This window comes from Brassica napus, chromosome A7 (assembly GCF_020379485.1).
Source record: "Brassica napus cultivar Da-Ae chromosome A7, Da-Ae, whole genome shotgun sequence".
Lineage (NCBI taxonomy): Eukaryota > Viridiplantae > Streptophyta > Magnoliopsida > Brassicales > Brassicaceae > Brassica > Brassica napus.
This window is the reverse complement of record NC_063440.1, coordinates 21,430,587-21,451,877: the sequence shown is the minus strand read 5'-3', so window position 1 is coordinate 21,451,877 and position 21,291 is coordinate 21,430,587. Positions and strand designations below refer to the sequence as shown.

The 21,291-nt window shown below is 29.1% G+C and overlaps 2 protein-coding genes across 2 annotated transcripts; both read right to left on the bottom strand.

Moving 5' to 3' along the window:
* Positions 1-2,317: 2,317 nt before the first annotated feature.
* Positions 2,318-3,727, bottom strand: LOC106355869. Its single transcript, XM_013795743.1, has one exon. It carries the CDS (start codon positions 3,725-3,727, stop codon positions 2,318-2,320), a length of 1,410 nt encoding a protein of 469 aa, XP_013651197.1.
* A 481-nt stretch (positions 3,728-4,208) lies between these two features.
* On the bottom strand, positions 4,209-5,236 carry LOC106353822. Its single transcript, XM_013793627.3, has one exon. It carries the CDS (start codon positions 5,013-5,015, stop codon positions 4,470-4,472), a length of 546 nt encoding a protein of 181 aa, XP_013649081.2. The 5' UTR covers positions 5,016-5,236; the 3' UTR covers positions 4,209-4,469.
* Positions 5,237-21,291: the final 16,055 nt, after the last annotated feature.

Below are 21,291 nucleotides of genomic sequence, written 5' to 3'. Positions count from 1 at the left end.
AGGGATTCATGAATGTAAGATAGCATATCAACTTTTGAACCTTTGAAGCATTCAGGAAGACCAAGATAAGAGTTCATTCCTCCTTCAGTTTCAATACCTAAGCTCTTCTTAATCTCATCTTTTAAGCTATCCTTGACTTTAGATCCAAAAGAAATAGAGGACTTACTAGGATTTACTCGTTGTCCTGTAGCTTCCCCATACTCTCTTAGAATTTTCTTTAGCTCCTCAGTCTGACTGATATCGGCTTTGCAGATGAAGAGACTGTCATCTGCAAATAAGAGATGATTTAATGCAGGGCCAGAGTCAGAGAACCTTATTCCAGCTAAGTTTTGTGCGTCAGACGAACGGTTAAGCATGTGAATTAAGGCCTCTGTGCAGAGTACAAAGAGAAAGGGAGATAAGGGATCTCCCTGTCTTAAACCCCTCTGCGGAGTGATGTATCCATGCGGCCTATCATTGATCAAGACAGAATAGGTGACAGTAGATACACAAACCATAATCCAATGAATCCATTGATGATGAAACCCCAAAGCTTGTAATAATGCTCTTAGAAACTTCCATTCAACACGATCAAAGGCTTTGGACATATCTGACTTGATAGCCATGAATCGTGTTGAGAGAGTGGGATGGGCCGAGAGACTATGAACCACCTCGTGAGCCATGATAATGTTATCAGAGATTAATCTTTCTGAAACAAAGGCAGACTGCGTCGGGGAAACTATGAGGGGCAAAAGAGGTTTCAGTCTCTGAGCTAAAATCTTAGCAATTATTTTGTAAAGAACCGAGCACAAGCTTATAGGTCTCAAGTCTGACATTAGAGGGGAATCACCTTTCTTTGGGATAAGACAGAGCTGAGTGTAGTTCCATTCAGGAGGTAAAAAACCAGTGCGAAAGAAATTACTGACCTCATCAGTAACCTGATTTCCAATAATGTCCCAGAACTGTTGAAAGAAAAGACTTGTCATACCATCAGCTCCAGGGGCCTTTGATGGGTTAATAGAGAACACTGCTTCTCTCACTTCCGCTGCAGAAACCTCCTTGATCAATTCTAAATTCATATCATGAGTTACTCTTGGACGAAAGTCTTGAAAAAGATGAAGGAAGTCTGAAGGATTTGATGATGAAAAAAGTGAAGTGAAGAAATCCACCGCTACCATGCCTTTAGAAGCCTCTGATCTTTGTTCTCTACCATTAACGTCTGTTAGCATCTCAATGCATTTTTTAGACCTATTAGCCTTGACTGAAGCATGAAAAAACTTGGTGTTTTTATCACCAGATTTCGCCCATCTTTCTTTACATTTTTGACTCCAGTAAGATTCTTCATCCTTGTAAGCCTTGATCAACTCATATTTTAAACGATGAAGATGAGAAATATTAGGAGAGTTTGAAGACTGTTCCTTTTCCAATTTCTCCTGAATATCCAAAATCCTACTCCTAGAGTTGAGATTGTTGACCTTCTTTAACTTACTTAAAGCTTTGCGACAGTGGCGAATTCTCTGTGAAACAGAAGTTCCAAGTGAACGAGGAGGATTTAGCCATGCCTGAGCAACCGAAGTCCTGATCTCTGGTTGATGTAGAAATCTTCTATCAAATTTGAATTGTCCTCTGTAAGAGTCATGAGAGGATATCAAGCTTACGAGAACAGGCCTATGGTCGGAGCCTCGTTTTTCCAAGAAAACCTGATTAGATACTGGAAACATTCGGTTCCATTCTTTGTTGCCGAAGCATCTATCGAGCTGACATTGAACATATATCTGATTTCTTTTCCCTCCCCATGTTAATGCATTCCCAGTACTTGGTAATTCAGTCATTTGACAACCCCTTATCATATTACCAAACGGGATGAATGAGGAATCTTTCTTTGAGGGACCTCCAACTTTCTCGCCATTATGTAATATATCATTAAAGTCCCCCAACATGCACCAACTCTCTTGTCTTTGTATTCCTATTCTTGTAATACGCTCCCAAACTCTCGGACGGTTTACAGTCGCTGGATCACCATAAACACAGCTCATGTAAAAATTAAAAGAGTCGAATTGCACCCAGCAGTCAAAAAGGTTCTTATCAACAAACTTTAAGTCGACCTTAACATTTTTCTTACAGAACAACGCTAAACCACCACTTCTACCAACCGGTTCCACAGTATATACACGACTGTACCCTAACCACTCCTGTATATCAACCAAAACGTCTCTACTATGTAAGGTTTCCATCAAAAATAAAATCTCAGGGAAATAAGTGGACCTAATTTCCTTGAGACGAGGAATCACCAAGTCCTGAGACCGTCCCAGTCCCTGGCAATTCCAGCTCAGTAGACTCATTGATCCTTGGGCAGTCCCTCCATTGGGACCGCCTCATTTAGCTTTCGCTTCATCGTAGAGTCACGCTTTGGTTCTTCCTCAGCCTTTCTTTTGACAGTTGTGTTGGTATTACTGCTTTGATTGATCTTAAGAGGAGCTTCATTTGACAGTCTCTTGTTTCTAGGCGGTCTTCCTCTTGGTTTACCAGTTTTAGTAGCAATACTCAAGCCTGATGAACCTGCTTCTCCAGATTTAGCCGAGTTAACCGAAGAGAGTTCCATACCCAACATTGGATCCCCGTTAAAGTTGTGTGCCGATCCTTCAGAGAAGAAATGGGCAGCTGAGTTTTCGGAAAAGTTTCTTCCAACTTGGATAGCCGATGCCATAAGCTTATTGTCATGATGACCAGAAGGTTGAGAAGAAACTTTATCAAATCCGAATACATGCCCTTTTCCTTTGTCCACATCAAAAGTAACCTTCGGAGGAGTTTCCAAACTAAGGTAAGATTTTTGAGCTCTCAGGTCGTTTCCAATATCAGCTAAGGAGGACTTGACTCGGTGTTCTCTTATGATTCTTTCAGAGCCCGAAGAAGAAAGGAGATATAATCTCATGCCCTCAAGAACTTCATTAGCTATCTTGGGTCTTCCTGTTGACGGATTGATCCCGACTTGTCTTTCATCCAAGACTCCAAAGAGAGGATCAGAATCTTTTATAACTCTTTCCAGGGGGCGTCTTTGATTTTGATTGTTTTGTAAGGACCGAATCTTGAAGGGACATGATGTTTGCTCATGAGTCAAACGTTGACAGTGAAAACATCTTTTATGAATCCTTTCATACTCATAAGAGATAATAGCTTGCCCTCCACTTGGTAAGTTCACCACTTTTGTTTTGCTCAGCGGTTTAGAGACATCGAAAAGGATCTTCACTCTCACATAATCATTACTCTGTGGTTTTGATGGATCAAAAGCAACCTCATCCACATGACCAACCAGATCCCCAAGAGCCTCAATTGCTTCAGCCGTATAATGATTGACAGGAATATTTCGAATTCTTACCCAGATATGAACGAAATTGAGATAATCAGGAGGTGGCTTTTCCATCCAACGCTCCATTGCTATCGTCCAATCATTAGACGAGTGAACCCCTTTTTCATATACCTCAACCAGATCATGTTCATGCTTGAAGATAAATTGAAACCTCTCGGAAGAAAGCGCAATCCCACGAACACGATCGTATTTCTGCCATTTTCGCGGCATCTCTCGAATCAAATTCGATATCTTTTGACAGTCTGGATTGAGAATCCTTCCAATCAGACTGATTGAGTTATTTTGACAGGAACTATATTGAGGAAGGTTTGGAAGATCGAAAGGAGTATCTTCTTCCTCAATCGTCATCGCTAACAGAGCTTTATCCAACGCTGAAGACATGGCCGGATGAACCGTAGCCTATGAGTTCTTGAGTTTATCAAGGAAGGATAAGAACAGAGGAGGAAACCCAGCGATGAAGAAAGGGTTTTTAAGCAGATAAGTTAAAAAGGACCTAAAAAACTTTAGATCGTAGGTGGGGAAAAGTTTATCCCAATCAAAAGCTCTAATTCTTTAAAAGTCAAAGACTCTAAAGGATAGAGAGGCTTAGCTCAAAAGAGAGGATTTTAGAAAGAGAAACTTCTCTCTAAAACTTTTTTTTTTCTCTATGTTTGCTTGTCTCAATAAGCGAATAGAATTTTAAAACTTTAAATTTGATTCTGACAACACAATTGTTCGGATGGGACCGGTAAAGCCACTTGAATTAGATTTGCATTTCTTACTCTTGTTCAGTTCTCTTTTTTTTTTCTTTTGATCAACTCTTGTTCAGTTCTCTAATTCTTTGATAGTAGGGTCTGTGTCTTTTAATAACTTAACAAACAAATTTAAAGACAAAACAACAAAATAGTATCATTATCAGTAGTCCCACTAGAAATTTAATAACTAATTCAAGAAAGAAATATAAATATAGTAGCTAAAACAAATAAAAAAGAACACCTATCAAGCCACATGAAAAAAGAAACCCAGAAATAAAAAGGAATAATTCCATAAAATATTCCAATTTTTTTCTTCATCATATTTGGTCTTTACTTTTTCATTTTTACCCATCTTCTTGCGTATTTCCCTATTCTACCCCTATGAACTTCTACATGAACAGTTCTGACTGCAGTAACGTGTAATAGTTAGCAGCTTCATCTTCAAGCTCCCAAAGCCCATTACCAAACCCATCATCTATTAAACTAAACTCATCAATGTAATCTTGATTAGTTTCATTCTTAATCATCTCATAATGACTCCCGCCAAAGTCAGTGTTAGGTATCCCTAGTTCGTCGTCGGAAGCTTCAAGAAGATGCTTCATAACTTTCTCCTTCTCGCCTTCATACTCGTCTTCCTTTGAATCACACGAAGAAGAGGAGGAGGAGCAAGCCGAAGAAGAGAGAGCAGGATTCGCAAAAACGGCAGCGTTTTCCTCTTCCGTAGAGATCTCTTGCTGAAGTGAGGTGATTAGGGAAGCTAAATCATGTTCTGATTCATTTTTTGCTTCTTCATCATATAAGAGACATTGTACTTGATTGTACACGGTAGAAGATGAAGAAGGCTTTTGTCTTTTTGTATCTTCTTGAAGCACGGTTTCTTGTTCATATTCTTCTCTTTGGCGTTTCAATGGCGATGATGCTGCTTTTTCTGCCATTGTTTGGAAAGAAGAGAGATTACGATGTAGATAGGTTTCTTTAGCGTTTTAAATCATAAGAGAGGGAGAGAATATCGTGTGGTATGATGAGAGAGAGGAGGAGACTAAAAATGTTTATATAGAGAAAGGGTGTGGTCAAAAGGGTTTTTTTATTTAACAAAATAATGACGCGAATTAATGTTAAACATAAATTTTATTAAGAAATAATTTGTTGGTTCGTGCATGTCAGGAGAGAGACATGTGTTAGCTTTTTCATATTTCGCATAACACCGAGAAAAAATTTAAATGGATGGTCTACAGCTACTTTTATCATCTGGCCACCTGGTCAAGAAATGTTTTAATGCATGGTCTAAATGCATCTGGTCTACATTTTTATGTTTATATTCATTACTAAAGTATACGTTTTTATGTGAAAAAAGGCTATATAGAATTAATTTTTCGATATGAATTCATGTATAGTGTTAAGAATTCTATTTTAAATAAAGATGTCCTAGATATCCAAAACTAGACCTCAAGCACTTGGGTATCCACTAATATTCGCATGGATATGTTTATATTCATTACTTTACTTGATCTCTGCCACCTCAATCAGATTTGTTTGTGTACATGATTATCGCCAAAGAAAATATATATACACTTATAAATCGGGACATGAATTATGAAGTAGATAGTTCCCACAAATATAATAAAACCTCATAAATAGATAGTCTTAGGAAAAAAAATTTAAAATAGTAATTTTTAAGTTTTTGTTACAAAAATAGTTTCTAATGAAAAAATGATTAAAATAAATTTTATTAAAGATAAAAATATATTTTTACCCTAGGGTTAACTAATCTATACTTAGAAGTTGATAATTGTAACTTTAATTTTTTGCATTTTATTATAATTTTTTTAAAAATTGGATTTTTTTTTAAAAATGAAATTTTGGAAATTATTTGATTTTTTAAAGAAAAAAATATTTTATTTTTAATTCAAAATTAATTTTATGAAAATTTTGGAAGATTTTTTTCTTTTTTTAAGAAAAATAAAATTTATTTTTTTAAAAGAAAAATAAAATTTTATTTTCAATTTTAATTTCAAAATTAATTTTATAAAAAAATTCTTTATTTTTTTATTTTTTTTTGGAATTTAAAGATCGTTTTAATTTTTTAGAAAATTTTGGAAGAGTTTTTATTTTTTAAAAAAAAAATTAAAATTTACTTTCAATTTTAGTTTCAAAATTAATTTTATAAAAAATATTCTTTATTTTTAATTTTTTTTGGAATTTAAAGATCTTATTAAGTTTTTAGAGATTTTTTTATATTTAATATGTACCAAATAAAAGTAAACATGTTAGTAAGTACATCCAAAGTGCCTGTACCCCAGTGGTAAAATACCTTGCCATTTGACCAACCAACCTGGATTCGAATCCAGGGGTGTTCATATTTTTAATTTCAAAACATGTAAAACGACGTCGTTTCATCTCATTTGAAAACGACGTCGTTTCACTTAACGCCAACAATAAACGACGTCAAATATTTCTGTTAAATTTGTTGACGGCGTGCTAAATTGGCAAGTCAGCGAAAACATTGTTAATTAATTTTAAAGTCAATGAAAGTTTGGTGTTTTTTTGGCCAGCCCAAAAATTTATGTTTCTTTTGGTAATTCGTGCAAAGTTGAGGTTTTTTTTGGCCGAATTCCCTATTTGAATTAGTCGTTGTATTGACATATATATTTTTTGTATGACGTATTGACATATATCTCCCTAAAGTTTAGAAGCAAATTTTTTTTAAGATACATTATTAACGATAGCGTCATGTTATAATATGTAAGGTGTTTTTGTTTTTATCATCAACTTAATAGATGTAACCAAGACTCTACAAACCAAATAAGTAATTCTGCATTCATATGAATGAAAAATGACTTGTTTTTTAGTAATGCATGGGAGACTGTCCATCTTCTTGTTCAACGTTTTAGCATAATTATTAAGATTTTGCTTTTGCTTAGTTATAATGTTAATATAATAAATCAGTTATACAAAAAAGTGAATACGGCACAAGAACATCTTTAATGGCTTACTCTATTTTTTACTCTAAAATAGAGTAACTTTATTATAGAGTTTGAGTTTGCTCTAATGATACTCTATTTTAGAGTAGAAAATAGAATGATGAACAAAAAAAAAACAAATTACTCTACATTTGGAGTAAACTTATTTTTCACTATATTATAGAGTAAGAAATAGAGTACCATTTGAGCATTTTTTACTTTAAACTCTATTTTAGAGTGAAAAATAGAGTGGAGTTGGAGATGATCTAAGTGAGTGCTTCACAAATACGCTGGATATTAGGGGGTATGTGCGGTTTTATATAGATGTATGTTATTTAACCAGCAGTTTTGTCATTCGCGTTTTTACTTTTTTATTTTATTTTCTAAAACAGCATTTTGTCCAAAAATATAACTGATTGGTAATATAAAATTGGTTTTGACATTTACGCCTTGAATACCGCACTTGTTAGGTTTTTTTTTTCCGTCAATGTTTGTTTTTAATATATCAAATGGGCCAAGCCCATAAAACGGCCGAAGCCCGATTACAACAAGATACTGCTACAAGCTCAAAAGACGACGGGCAAAAGAAAATGCTAAACGGGCCCTCGGCCCAACCTCAGAAACCGCCCGACCCAATCGGAAAGTATGTCAAGGAGGCAGTCTCGACACGTGGAGTGATCTGCTCCATCAACGCGACATCCGTCGTAACTGCCTCGACTTGAGCGCTTCCGCCTCAACGTCGCCGGAGCACCACCAACGAGATCCTCGTTCGTCGGAGCTTAGAAACCGACAAGCCTCCAACGAATCCATAACCGTTCTTCACCGCACTGTCCTCACGCCGGAGAGTTCCATCGAAACTCGAGATCTCCTCCGCCTTTAAAGCACTTCAAACCTTAGACACGCGCTCAGAGAAACCATCGCTCGTCACCTTGCCGAAGAGATTCATCCTTTCCCAAAATCTCCTCCGCCGTGACCCAACCCCACCTCGACGACAACCACGCCGAACTTAACACCAATCGAATCTTGTAAACTTTACCCAAACAACACCGGATTTCTAAGCGACAGCGTAGAGCTTTGCAAGCTTCCGCTCTCCGTAACCAAAATCCAGCGAAGGCGAGTCTGAAGGAGACTCCCTTCCCGAAAGCTAGAGCCGGCGACGGTGGATCTGTGCAAGCCTCCACCTCCCGGAAAACCACCACCTCTGAGCATGCAAGCCGCTCCCTCTCCACCAGAAACCTCCAGACGAACGCGTTGTTGCTCCACAAACCGAACCACCGTTAGGGATAGTGGCGGAACCAGAGCTTCGGACAAGGCGATCGATGACAGGACGGCGAAGGAGGAGCGGCGGAGAGCCACTACGACGAACAAAAAAAGGATTCCGGTGCCGGCACGGACGCTCACGCGCCGACCGACCGCCGGTCCTCAAGATAGATCTAACTTCTCTCTCTTCTCTCTCTTCTTCCTGGCAACTTTCTCTTTTGGACTTTTATTATCAAATGGTTTGTTAATTATATAGTTTCTATCACCAATTCAAAAATTGGTAAGAGTACAGATGAAAAAGATATTAAAAATAGAACAGCCAAAAAGAGGAGGTGACTGGTGAGATGATGAATAGTTGAGTACTACATGGTTCGAGGTAGGGTTACACAAGTGGGTTTTGTTTGGTTTCTTTTTTCTTTTAGCAACATTATTTGGTTTCTTTATACACTTCATTTCTTGCTTTTCTTTTTGTCCTTTCGCTTTACTTTATTAGCGTTACACACTTCTTTTCACTTCTTATCGGTTAAGGGACAGATCGATGGTTACGGATGAGAATGACGATTTGGTAAATACAGGTTGCGGTTGAATTGTTGGTAGACATTTTGCTAGCTGATACATAGGAAGAAAACAACTTAATACTGGGGTAGAAGAGAATCGAGATCTATGTTGGTAGTGATGGCGATTTTGAACGAGTAAACTATACAGAGACATTTTCCCAAGTAAAACATAAGAAACTACAGCTAGATATTCTTTTTTTTTCAAAAGTTTTGTAGGATATTTTATAGAGATGACAACTATAGAGTAAAAACAAAAAAGTTGTATATATCATTTCTTAGGTTGTATATATCTTACAAGGTAAATTTTCTAAAAAATGAATTAGGAGTGGTCCAAGCAAAAGAAGTGTTGTTTGGGGAAGAATATGGGGCCTTTCTGTAAGAGCAGAGCACACTGTTACTTGCCATGCCTCTCGATTTGTCAAGTCGTCCATTGTCATTGAACTCCATTTTTAATTTTTAGGAAAAAAAAACCTGTGTATACCTTTTTTGGTTTTAAAATGGCTCGGACCTGTTGGACGGAAAATAAATATATGAATGTGCCAAAATAAAGAAAAGAAAACTATCCCATATGTCTTGCCAAGTTGCAATTGTTTCTCAGAATCCTCAAAGTTAAAATGTCTAAATATAAAATTTCGATAGTTACATCCTCAAAACACTATTTACTTTTATTTTAATCTTTATATTTTTATAATTTATATATAATTGTATTAATATTATTATTTTATCATTTTAATCCTTATGAATATATTCTACTTATATATATATATATATATATTCAAATATTATATGTATATACATAAAATAGATAAATGTCTTAAAATAAAACAAAAACTAATATAAAATAATATTCTTTAAAATATTATTATTATTTCACGGAACAATTATATTACATTGAAAAAATTATCATAAATTAAAGATTTAAAATACAAACATAACTATTTTACAATAAAGATTATACACATAAACATTACAAAAATTAGAATCCATACATTAATATTAACAATAATCATGTAGATTTGGTCTCGAGCATTCAAAATCAGCAAAATATTATCCATATATATGAAAACATTATGGAAATAACAATAGTGGAAATTTTGTACTTTTAATTTGTATGAATTAATGTGTATCTTATATTATTAGTTTATATATTTTTATGTTATATTAATTGTATTTATAAATATTATGTTTAATATTTTTTTATGTGTATATATTGTTTACCTGTAATAAAATTTAGTGATTATAGTTTATTTATATTATAGTTGAAGATTAACATGCAACTACGTAAAGTTTTTAAATTAATTTAAATTTTATTTTTGGAATACTCTATGCTTAAAAAAAATTTCAAAATGATGTTTTTTTTTGGAAATGCTTTTTTTTTTTGGAAATGCTTTTTTTTTTTGATATGCTCTTATTCTATTTTTGGGAAGATCTGCATCTCAATTTTAGTTCTCTAGTCATTTCGTACACGTACACCCACATCATGTACACACATGCATGTGTGAATATTATACGTATCTCGTAGCTTATCGATTTGTGAGACGAATATGTGAAAATGAGTGGACATGGACATGTGGTCCTTGATAATTTTTGTTTGCTAAAATTTGGTGCATCCTTGATAATTTTATCCCGTTTCTTATTTCAATAATATGAAGGAATAATTTAAATGAAATAGCAGGATGTATCCATGTGACATTATTATGTTACTTCTCTTTATGCCAACTAATTCACAGCATTGTTTATACTCTTTTTTGTTTCAAAATACATGAAGTTTTAAGATTGTGCATAACTATTAAAAAAATTATTATTTATTTTTAAAATATTATTAAAATATAAATTAAAAGTTATTCAACTAATCACAAAACAAACTACAAAATATGATTGGTTACACAGTTTTTGATAAAGTGAAAAAGTACATTAATATATAAAAACATCATATTTTTGAAACATTAAAAACTATCTAAAACATCATCTATTTTAAAACGGAAGAAGTATTATTTTGTATCTTTTTTATTCAAAAATATATATTAGAATATAGTTATTTTCACGGACTTAGAGGATTAATCCAAACTAAAACAAGAAGTGCACTCTGTATGTTAGCAAGTTTTGGTAGTTTTCAAAACTGATTTTTGTGTCTCGTCTTCAAAGCATTTTAGTACGTAAGGTTTAGTGGTCGACGTTCGGATATTCGTTAGGCTTTGATTCAATTCAAAATTTTAATTTTATAAATATAATTGATTTATATATAAGTATTTATAAATTTTGATTTATGCAAATTTCAGATTTTTCTAGATTCAGTTTGATTTAGATTCAGTTGGTTTAGACATCTATAATATTGTATTTGAAAATACACTATTATAGATATAGTTTCGTTTCAAAGTATATCTGTATAATAGCTTTCATAATTTTCTAAAAATTTAGAAAATGATGTTTTTATTTTTATAATTGAAATAAAATTAATTTTATAATAAAATTTCTTTATTTAAAAAAAATATATATATGAGTTAGATATCTTATATATTAAAATAGAAGTCATGACTTCTTTCATGTGTGATTTTTTTAATATGGACCATCGTTTAGAAATCTTATTAAATGTATTTTATTAAGACTAATAATACATAGAATCTTTAAAATACTTTAATTATAATATCTTTTGATATATTTTCATTTTTATTTTAAATATAAATATATTTATTTTAAAATTCTAACAAATCTGTTTAAAAGATTTTTACAAGATTTTTATTTTTGAAATTATATTTAAATATTTTCACTAATTTCAAAATTCGTTTGAAATATTATTATACATTAATAAATTCAGTAATCGTTTATAAAATGAAAAATAAAAAATTCTATAATATTTTATATATTAAATCATCATATTAAAAGAAAATTATTATATTGAGATAAATATAAAAAAATTGTATTAAATTTATAAATTTTATTTTCGTAAATATAAAATATTTGTGTTAAAAAATAAAATCTTATACATTGGTAAGATGTGTTAACATTAGCAAATTATATAATGCATGTATAAAAATTAACATGTATTTCTTTAAAGCTTATAATATAAAATATTTGTAACTACTTTAATCATAATATATTTTTATTTTAAATATTATATATATCATATTTTATCTACTTTATAGTCATGATCATGTTAAAATACAATTATTATACCTAAATAAATATGATAAAAGTATATTCAATTGATAAATTTATAAATTTTATTTTCAGAAATATAAATTATTTATTTTAAAAATATAATATGATGATAGAACGGCTTAAAATTAGCAAACCATATAATACATGTCTAAAAATTAACATATCTTAGACTTTTGTATATACAATAATATATTATCTAAAATGAACAAGTATGAAAAATATTAGTAAAAAAAATACAGCTTTGAAACACGGATTAGAATTTAGTATAAATATTTATTTAAAAAATAAAATATGATGATAAAACGTTTTAAAATTAGCAAACCATATAATACATGTCTAAAAACTAACATATCTTAGACTTTTGTATATACAATAATATATTATCTAAAATGAATAAACATAAAAAATATTAGTAAAAAAATACAGCTTTGAAACACAGATCAAAATTTAGTATAAATTAAATACAAAATAATTTTAAAATATGTTTTCTCATGAATATATTAATTTGTTTAATAACTAAATTAAAATACAATAAGATAAATATATAATACGGAGTGAAAATACATATGACTTTAAACAATTGATTAATTATAACATGTAAATTATAAAATTATTGTAATTGAAATAGTTATATAAACATTTAAGTATATGATTAAATTAAAATATATACCATTAATGTTTAAAAATAATAATTTATGTATAGAAAATTGAAAACAAACACCCACGCGGTTGTGCTGATCAAAATCTAGTGGTTTTATTAAAATTCTAACTCTATTTCAGAATTAGTTCATTTTAATATAAAGGCTTCGAATGGTATTCAACTGCTCCGTCTCGCACTGTCATCAGTAATAAATTGTTTTATATATACCTATATAACTATATATTTTTGCTATTATTTAAACTAGACTTTTTAACTGCGCTACGCGCGGATAAGATATTATATATATTTTTCAATTCTAAAAACATAATGTATAATATTGTATTATATTATTTAAAGAATATAAAATAAGACTACATAACATAAATATTTTTTTTTTAATTTTCTTTGTGAAAATCATTATGTTGTTTGATTGTTGTACTTGATTCGCATATTTGCATAGATATATGTGATAGATGAATAATTATATTTTTATTATCCGTAAATAATATATATTTAATATATAATATAAAAAAATAAAATTATTTACTTTTTAAACAAATTTGTCTCATGTTGGGGATTCGGTTATAGACATATCATATTCGAAGGAGACATTTTTACAGTTATCAATCTTCTTAACAATCAAGAAACAAATCTGAATATCAAAACAATATCTCATACGAACTATTTGTGGAATAACTGCTCTGAAGAAATTAAATTTAGACATCAAAAAGGACTGGAAATGGATGTGAAGATGTGTTATATAAGTGAGCTTTACAAAGTACTATTCATAGTTCATATATCATTTATGTCCATCTTATTTTTTTGTCCATACTTTCTTAAACATCTTGAAATAACTGATGCTAATTAATAATAAACTTTTGGCTGACAAAAAAAAAAATCAAATTTGTCTAATTATCACTTATTTTGTCTAACTGATTTATGTATTTCTCAATTCTAAAAAATAATATATAATATTGTATCATATTATTTAAAGAATATAAAGTAAGACTACATAACATAAATATATTTTTAAATTTTCTTTGTGGAAATCATTAAGTTGTTTGATTGTTGTAATTGATTCACATATTTGCATAGATATTTGTGATAGATGAATAACTATATTTTTACTATCATTAAATAATATATATTTATTATATAATATAAGAAAAATAAAATTATTTTATTTTTAAACAACTTTGTCTCATGTTGGGGACTCGGTTATTGACATATCATATTCGTAGAAGACATTTTACAGTTATCAATCTTCTTAAAAGTCAAGAAACAAATATGGATATCACAACAATATCTCATACGATCTCTTTGTGAATAACTGCTCTAAGGTAATTGAATTTAGGCATCAAAAATGACTGGAAATAGATGTGCAGATGTGTTATCTAAGTCAGCTTTACAAAGTACTATTCATAGTCCATATATCATTTATGTCCATCCTATTTTTTGTTCATCATTTCTTAAACATCTTGAAATAATTGATGCTAATTAATAATAAACTTTTGACTCGCAAAAAAAAATCAAATTTGTCTAATTATCGTTAAAATATTTTATTAATATTGTCTAAGAAGCTTTCAAGTGATATCATAGTTTAATTTTTGTTAGTTTTTTTTGTTAATTTTTAGAGTTTTTTGTATTTAAGATTTTTTCCATATTAAGCTTCTATTTCTTTCACTGAATTGATATATATATATATATATATATATATATATATATATTATTTTGTTATTAATGAAAATACACTTTTAAGTAATTTAATTTAAAATAAAATTATATATTAATTTGTTGTATTCTAACAATTTGATTGATTTAATTAATTTTCTTTGGTGGATAACTTAAAAAGTTTTCATATGAATCACGAAAATCAATCTTATGTTATTATATTATATTTATTTGTGTATATAGACTCTATATATAATGCTAGTGTAATAAAGAAATAACATTATTTTTTGTAACTTCAAAAAGATAAATTATTACAATTTGAAATTAATCAAAATTGAATAAAATGGTAATTAAATATTTGTAAATCTAATTGTTTTTTTATCTTGTTTAGTTGGATTCTCATGAAAAGAAATCGATAGGTTAAACAAATGTTTCAAAATTTGTTGTGTTATTGTTTTGTCTATAAATTACAAAATTTATTGAATTGATATATTTAATTATTGCACCCTTAAATAATATTTTAATAAGACATTAGAGAACTATGTTTTGAGTTGTTTTGTCAAAATTGTACAAAAATCTATGCTTTTTCATATTTGTCACGAAAATTTATATGTTAAATTTACTTTTACAAAGTTCTTAACTTTGTCACGAAAACAAAAATCTTTGATTTTTCATATTTGTCAATGTTCTCACACTTTCAAATAATATATTAGCATAGTCACTTACTTATTTTTTTTTTACAAAACAAAGTATCGGAGTCTTGAAAGTTAAATTCATATTATTGTAATTGTATATAAGAGTTTGTGATTACATACTTAGTGATTCTTGTATATGTGTTCAAGAAAGTTTCAATAGCTTAGTGGTAACTGCCCTATATTAAAGTCATAATAACCCGGGTTCGATCATTTCCTTCGTATTTTTTTTTCATTTTTTACGAAAAAATAAATGAGATGACGTGGCAATTTCGGGCTCTCTGATTGGTTGATTTTTCTATCCTATGTGGACACCCTCTCCATGGCTTATATTTTCCTTTTAGTATAGTATAGATTGTAACAGTAATAAATTGTTTTACATACACTTACATAACTATATATTTTTGTTATTGTTTAAACTGTATCGCACTTATCCTGCAGTTGTTATGCACATTACCTTTCGGAAGTAAGAAAATAAATATAAAAATATCTTGCTCTGCGAAAGTCTGAATTGTCATGATGACTCGGTTTCTTAAATACATATGAATTTATATACTTTTTTGGGCCCTGTTTATTTATTTTTTCGAGCGAAAGAAGTAACATATTGATATTTTTTTTGGTAAAAGTAATATATTGATGTTTCCCGTGAGATTTAATTAAAGTAAACCAAGAGTGAGGTTTCATATTGATGGTTTGTCAGACCTAATTAGGATATCATTCACGTGTAAATTAATGTTGCGCATTATATCGCAAACCTAACGCTTTAACAAACAACTAAATTTTGACCCGCACAGACGCGCGGGTGTATATTTTGAAAAATATGTTGATATTTGTTTTTCATGTAATTATTAGGATTTGGAAAAATGAATCCGAGGAACATAACCGATACCGATCCAAAGATATAGTACCAAACCCAAACATAAATTGATTAAATATTCTAATTATTCAAAATTTTGTTATTTAGAGAACTGAATCTGATCCGAACCGAAGTATTTGGGTATCCGAATTTATCTAAAAATAGATTTATATACTTATATATATTAATTATTTTTAGATTTAACGTATATAAAACATCAAAAATGATACTTTTAAATTGGTTTAAATACTTGAAAATATATATAGATAGTCAAAAGTAAATATCTGAAATAGTTAAAGTATACTCAAATCACCAAAAATACTTAAAATAATTATTGATTTCGTATCCAAAATTTTAAATCAAGCCAATTGATATGTTAAGCTTAAGTATTATGACATATGTTATTCAAATTTATACGTAATATATTATTTTATTTATACATTTTGAGAAATTTAAAATATATAATGATTTAAGACTTTAAAAATAGTTTAAATTAGTTATCCAAACCCAAACCAAACCCGCAAAGATCCAAATCGAACTCAAACCAAAATTTAGAAACATTCTAATAAAGTTGAAATCTTTGACCCCGAAAACCCAAAATACAAACCGATCAGAACTAAACCCGTATGGGTATCCAAAAGCTCATCCCTAGTCATTATTATATATCGTATTTTATCATCATATAATTAATCGTATTTTATATGTACCATCATATAAGTAATCATATAATTAATAGTATTTTATACATACCATCATATAAATAATTACATATATTATATTTTTAAAACTTAATATGAAATATGAAAACCATAATTTGAGTTGGTATTTCAAATTGGGCTTTGTATTATGTTTTTCTTATATATATTGACAATATTTTTTTATAATGGTTATTGAAAAATAGTTTAGTAAAAATCCATTTTTGAATATATGTATATTTTTGAATCAATTTTTGATATAAATCAAATTTGAATTATTATTTTGATTTGAAATATGTATATAAAGTTTAAATTTTGTTTTATGGTTAGTTTAGAAAAAAATTTTTTAGGGAATTAGATTGACCCATTTTGGTATATTTTAAAAGTGGCCTAGATAACTTTCAATTTTTTAAAAAAACATAAGCCCATTACTTTTTTTCTTAATACTACTATCCTTGTTTTCAAACAAAAATAATTTTTTTTAAAAGACTGCAATCCATGTTTCCAAACACTCCAAATTTTTAAAAGTCCTATTCAAGTCTCCAAACACTCCAATTTTGTACTTGAGTTTTAATAAGATAGACTAGATTTTGATCCGCGCAGGCGCGCGGGTGTATATTTTGAAAAATATGTTGATATTTGTTTTTCATGTAATTATTAGGATTTGGAAAAATGAATCCGAGGAACATAACCGATACCGATCCAAAGATATAGTACCAAACCCAAACAAAAATTGATTAAATATTCTAATTATTCAAAATTTTGTTATTTAGAGAACCGAATCTGATCCGAACCGAAGTATTTGGGTATCCGAATTTATCTAAAAATAGATTTATATACTTATATATATTAATTATTTTTAGATTTAACGTATATAAAACATCAAAAATGATACTTTTAAATTGGTTTAAATACTTGAAAATATATATAGATAGTCAAAAGTAAATATCTGAAATAGTTAAAGTATACTCAAATCACCAAAAATACTTAAAATAATTATTGATTTCGTATCCAAAATTTTAAATCAAGCCAATTGATATGTTAAGCTTAAGTATTATGACATATGTTATTCAAATTTATACGTAATATATTATTTTATTTATACATTTTGAGAAATTTAAAATATATAATGATTTAAGACTTTAAAAATAATTTAAATTAGTTATCCAAACCCAAACCAAACCCGCAAAGATCCAAATCGAACTCAAACCAAAATTTAGAAACATTCTAATAAGGCTGAAATCTTTGACCCCGAAAACCCAAAATACAAACCGATCAGAACTAAACCCGTATGGGTATCCAAAAGCCCATCCCTAGTCATTATTATATATCGTATTTTATCATCATATAATTAATCGTATTTTATATGTACCATCATATAAGTAATCATATAATTAATAGTATTTTATACATACCATCATATAAATAATTACATATATTATATTTTTAAAACTTAATATGAAAACCATAATTTGAGTTGGTATTTCAAATTGGGCTTTGTATTATATTTTTCTTATATATATTGACAATATTTTTTTATAATGGTTATTGAAAAATAGTTTAGTAAAAATCCATTTTTGAATATATGTATATTTTTGAATCAATTTTTGATATAAATTAAATTTAAATTATTATTTTGATTTGAAATATGTATATAAAGTTTAAATTTTGTTTTATGGTTAGTTTAGAAAATTTTTTTTAGGGAATTAGATTGATCCATTTTGGTATATTTTAAAAGTGGCCTAGATAACTTTCAATTTAAAAAAAAAACATAAGTCCATTACTTTTTTTCTTAATACTACTATGCTTGTTTTCAAACAAAAATATTTTTTTTTAAAAGACTGCAATCCATGTTTCCAAACACTCCAAACTTTTAAAAATCCTATTCAAGTCTCCAAACACTCCAATTTTGTACTTGAGTTTTAATAAGATAGATATATCAACATAATCGCTTGAATTATTTATTAATTTTGGCTAGTTAACAAGAGTCCAGACTCTAGAGAATGGATCTAGATTCAAGTAACCAGTTCGACGAGATAAAAATTATGTAGGTTATAAAAAATGGAAACCAACTTACCTCCTACACCAAAAAAACTTATTTTTAGTTTTTTTTTTTTGACATTTTCTTGTAAAAAAAACTTATCTCTAGGTTTTAATATTTATGCTATCTTTTTTAGGTGTAAAAAAGGTGAAACAAAAAAAAAGTGGTTTCACTTTTTATCGAAAACTCAAAAATCGTAAATAATCTCTCCTAGTATTAGTATATGATCTTATATGAATATTGTTTATGCAATGTTTTTTCTCTATATCAGGCTGAATTGAATTTTGTCTACTATGAAGAAAATTTAGTTGTTAGAGACAAATTAAGAAAATTCTTTAACCATGGCTTAGATTTTTATGCATGCATCCAGCTCAAAAGTTCTAAGGCCATCTGCATTGGTAAAGCTTTTAATGAGTTTCTAAAAAATTAAATCAATTAAAATAAAAGAAAAGAGCAAAAAAAAAAGGCGGGAAACGTCTCTATAAGAAGGGACGTTTGTTCAATATTGTGAGAAACGTTTATCATCTGTGAGTTACTGATTAGTTTAAATCTTTTCAGTATTTATCTTTTTTGTTTGAGAGATGCAAGACGGATTCTACCGCTGCGCATGTACTTGCAACAAAAATAGAATAATTTCTCTTTATCTCTCGCATTATGTTTGTTAAGCCCTCTGAAATCAAATGTCTTGATAGTTGCATAAATATAACAATAAACTATATCCGAGAAAGATACCAAACTGGATGTCCACGTCTATCCGAGTCATTCACATTTTTTAAAATTATATATGCATAAATACAACATACAACGTGATATTTTCATTACTCTAGCCTAAAATTCAGACTAGTTTTTAAAACTACCGATGGGGTCATCAGATGTATAATTGGGTGAAGACAATATATTAATGGGACATTACATCTTGATAGGAGCTAGTACCCGATTTTAATATACTCTGCTTCCCACTCAATTAATTAAAATAACATAGCGTGTTGGATTAATCTAGGGAGTTCTCGGAGAGTAAACTAATCAATAACAAGCTTCGGTTCGTCTAATCAACTCATTGACAAATGTTTTATATTCGGTCGACCTAGAGCCAAAACCTATAAAACTAGTGCTCTATGTTCTAAATTCTACAGTATACATTATTTTAGGGTGCTATTTTAATAAAATAAAAAATCTTCATAAAAAATTGTTAATAAAATTTTTAATAAAATAAAAAATCTTAATCAAATTTTAGGATAACATTGAATAATATTTCTATAAAATCAATTTTATGAAGTTATTTTCATCATATTATTAATGGAGTTAAATTAGCTTACAATTCTTTTTGCGTAAATTATATTGTAAATATATTATATAAAAATATTTAAATAAAAATTGGTTTAAGGCACATAAAATTGTTGGACCGGTATTGTGAAGGAGAAATGAGATATCCTGCTTGATGATTTGTTTTAGATGATATTAACTATTAGACAACAAAGGCACTATAACATTTTTTATACATGAAATAAACCATAGATCGAAACTGTTGATAATAATCACTAAAACTTGTAAGAAATTGGGTATTTTTGTCAATTAAAGCGTTTACAAATTACAATATAAAATGAACACACAAAGATTTAGTAGAACTACTATAAATTTAATTTAATTAAACAATTCACTAAACAATCTAAATTCATAATAAGAATATATATGTGAGTGGGTATGTTTCAACAATTTAAAAGGTCTTCAGTTTACTGAAATCTTTTAGCAAGATCACAAAAGTACTGAATATTATAAAATTACGTGTTTGCGATTTACAGAATACTATAAAATGGATCATGGATGTCCAATAGAGAAGTGTGCCTTTGCGGTGATGGCTGAAATTAGCCAAGTTTTGGGCCTCCCTTATTTCTTGTCCTTAGGTCCACGAACGTCTTCTTGCTTTATTTACATGTTTGTGTTGGACAACCACAACATGAACACCCATTTATTCCAAACTAGGAAAATAAAAAAGAGAAATTGGAATGTATAACCACCAAAAAAATATAATTAGATAACTAGCTTAAAAAAAATTTGACCAAAATTTTCAACGTATTTTCTACAATATATACCAAACTACCATTCAGTACAACCGGTAACTTCTTCTCTTTTCTTTTCTGTTCTTCTCTACAATTAACATTTACATATATTTATTATTTTGTTTTATTCTCATCATCAATTTGTCTCTTTTAATTTTTTCCTAGCAGTGTAAATTTTATAAATATATATTATTGTTTATAGTTGGGTTTAGATTTAGTGATGGGGATTTATGGTTTAGTACTTATAGGTTGGGATAATTTTTTAGTATTAGGGGTTGAAGGTGAGTTTTAATCATATACTAATTCGACCATATGGAACAGAGCACTCAATGTATCTATTTATATAGTATAGTATAATATTACAAATATTATATTTAGTTAATTTTTTTTTCCAGTTGTGTAAATATTATAAATATATACTATTGTTTATATTTGGATTTGAGTTTAGTGATTAAGATTTAGAATTTAGTATTTATGGGTTGGGATAATGTTTAGTATTAGGAATTGTGGATGGATTATAATCTTATACGACTTTAGTCATTTGAAATAGAACACTAAGTGCATATATGTTAGTCAATAAACATGTGACCTAGATGGCTTCTCCTTCTTTCCTGTCTATTTAT

Coding starts and splice junctions, on each gene's coding strand:
- LOC106353822 (XM_013793627.3), bottom strand. CDS start 5,015: ATGGCAGAAAAAGCAGCATCATCGCCATTGAAACGCCAAAGAGAAGAA.
- LOC106355869 (XM_013795743.1), bottom strand. CDS start 3,727: ATGTCTTCAGCGTTGGATAAAGCTCTGTTAGCGATGACGATTGAGGAA.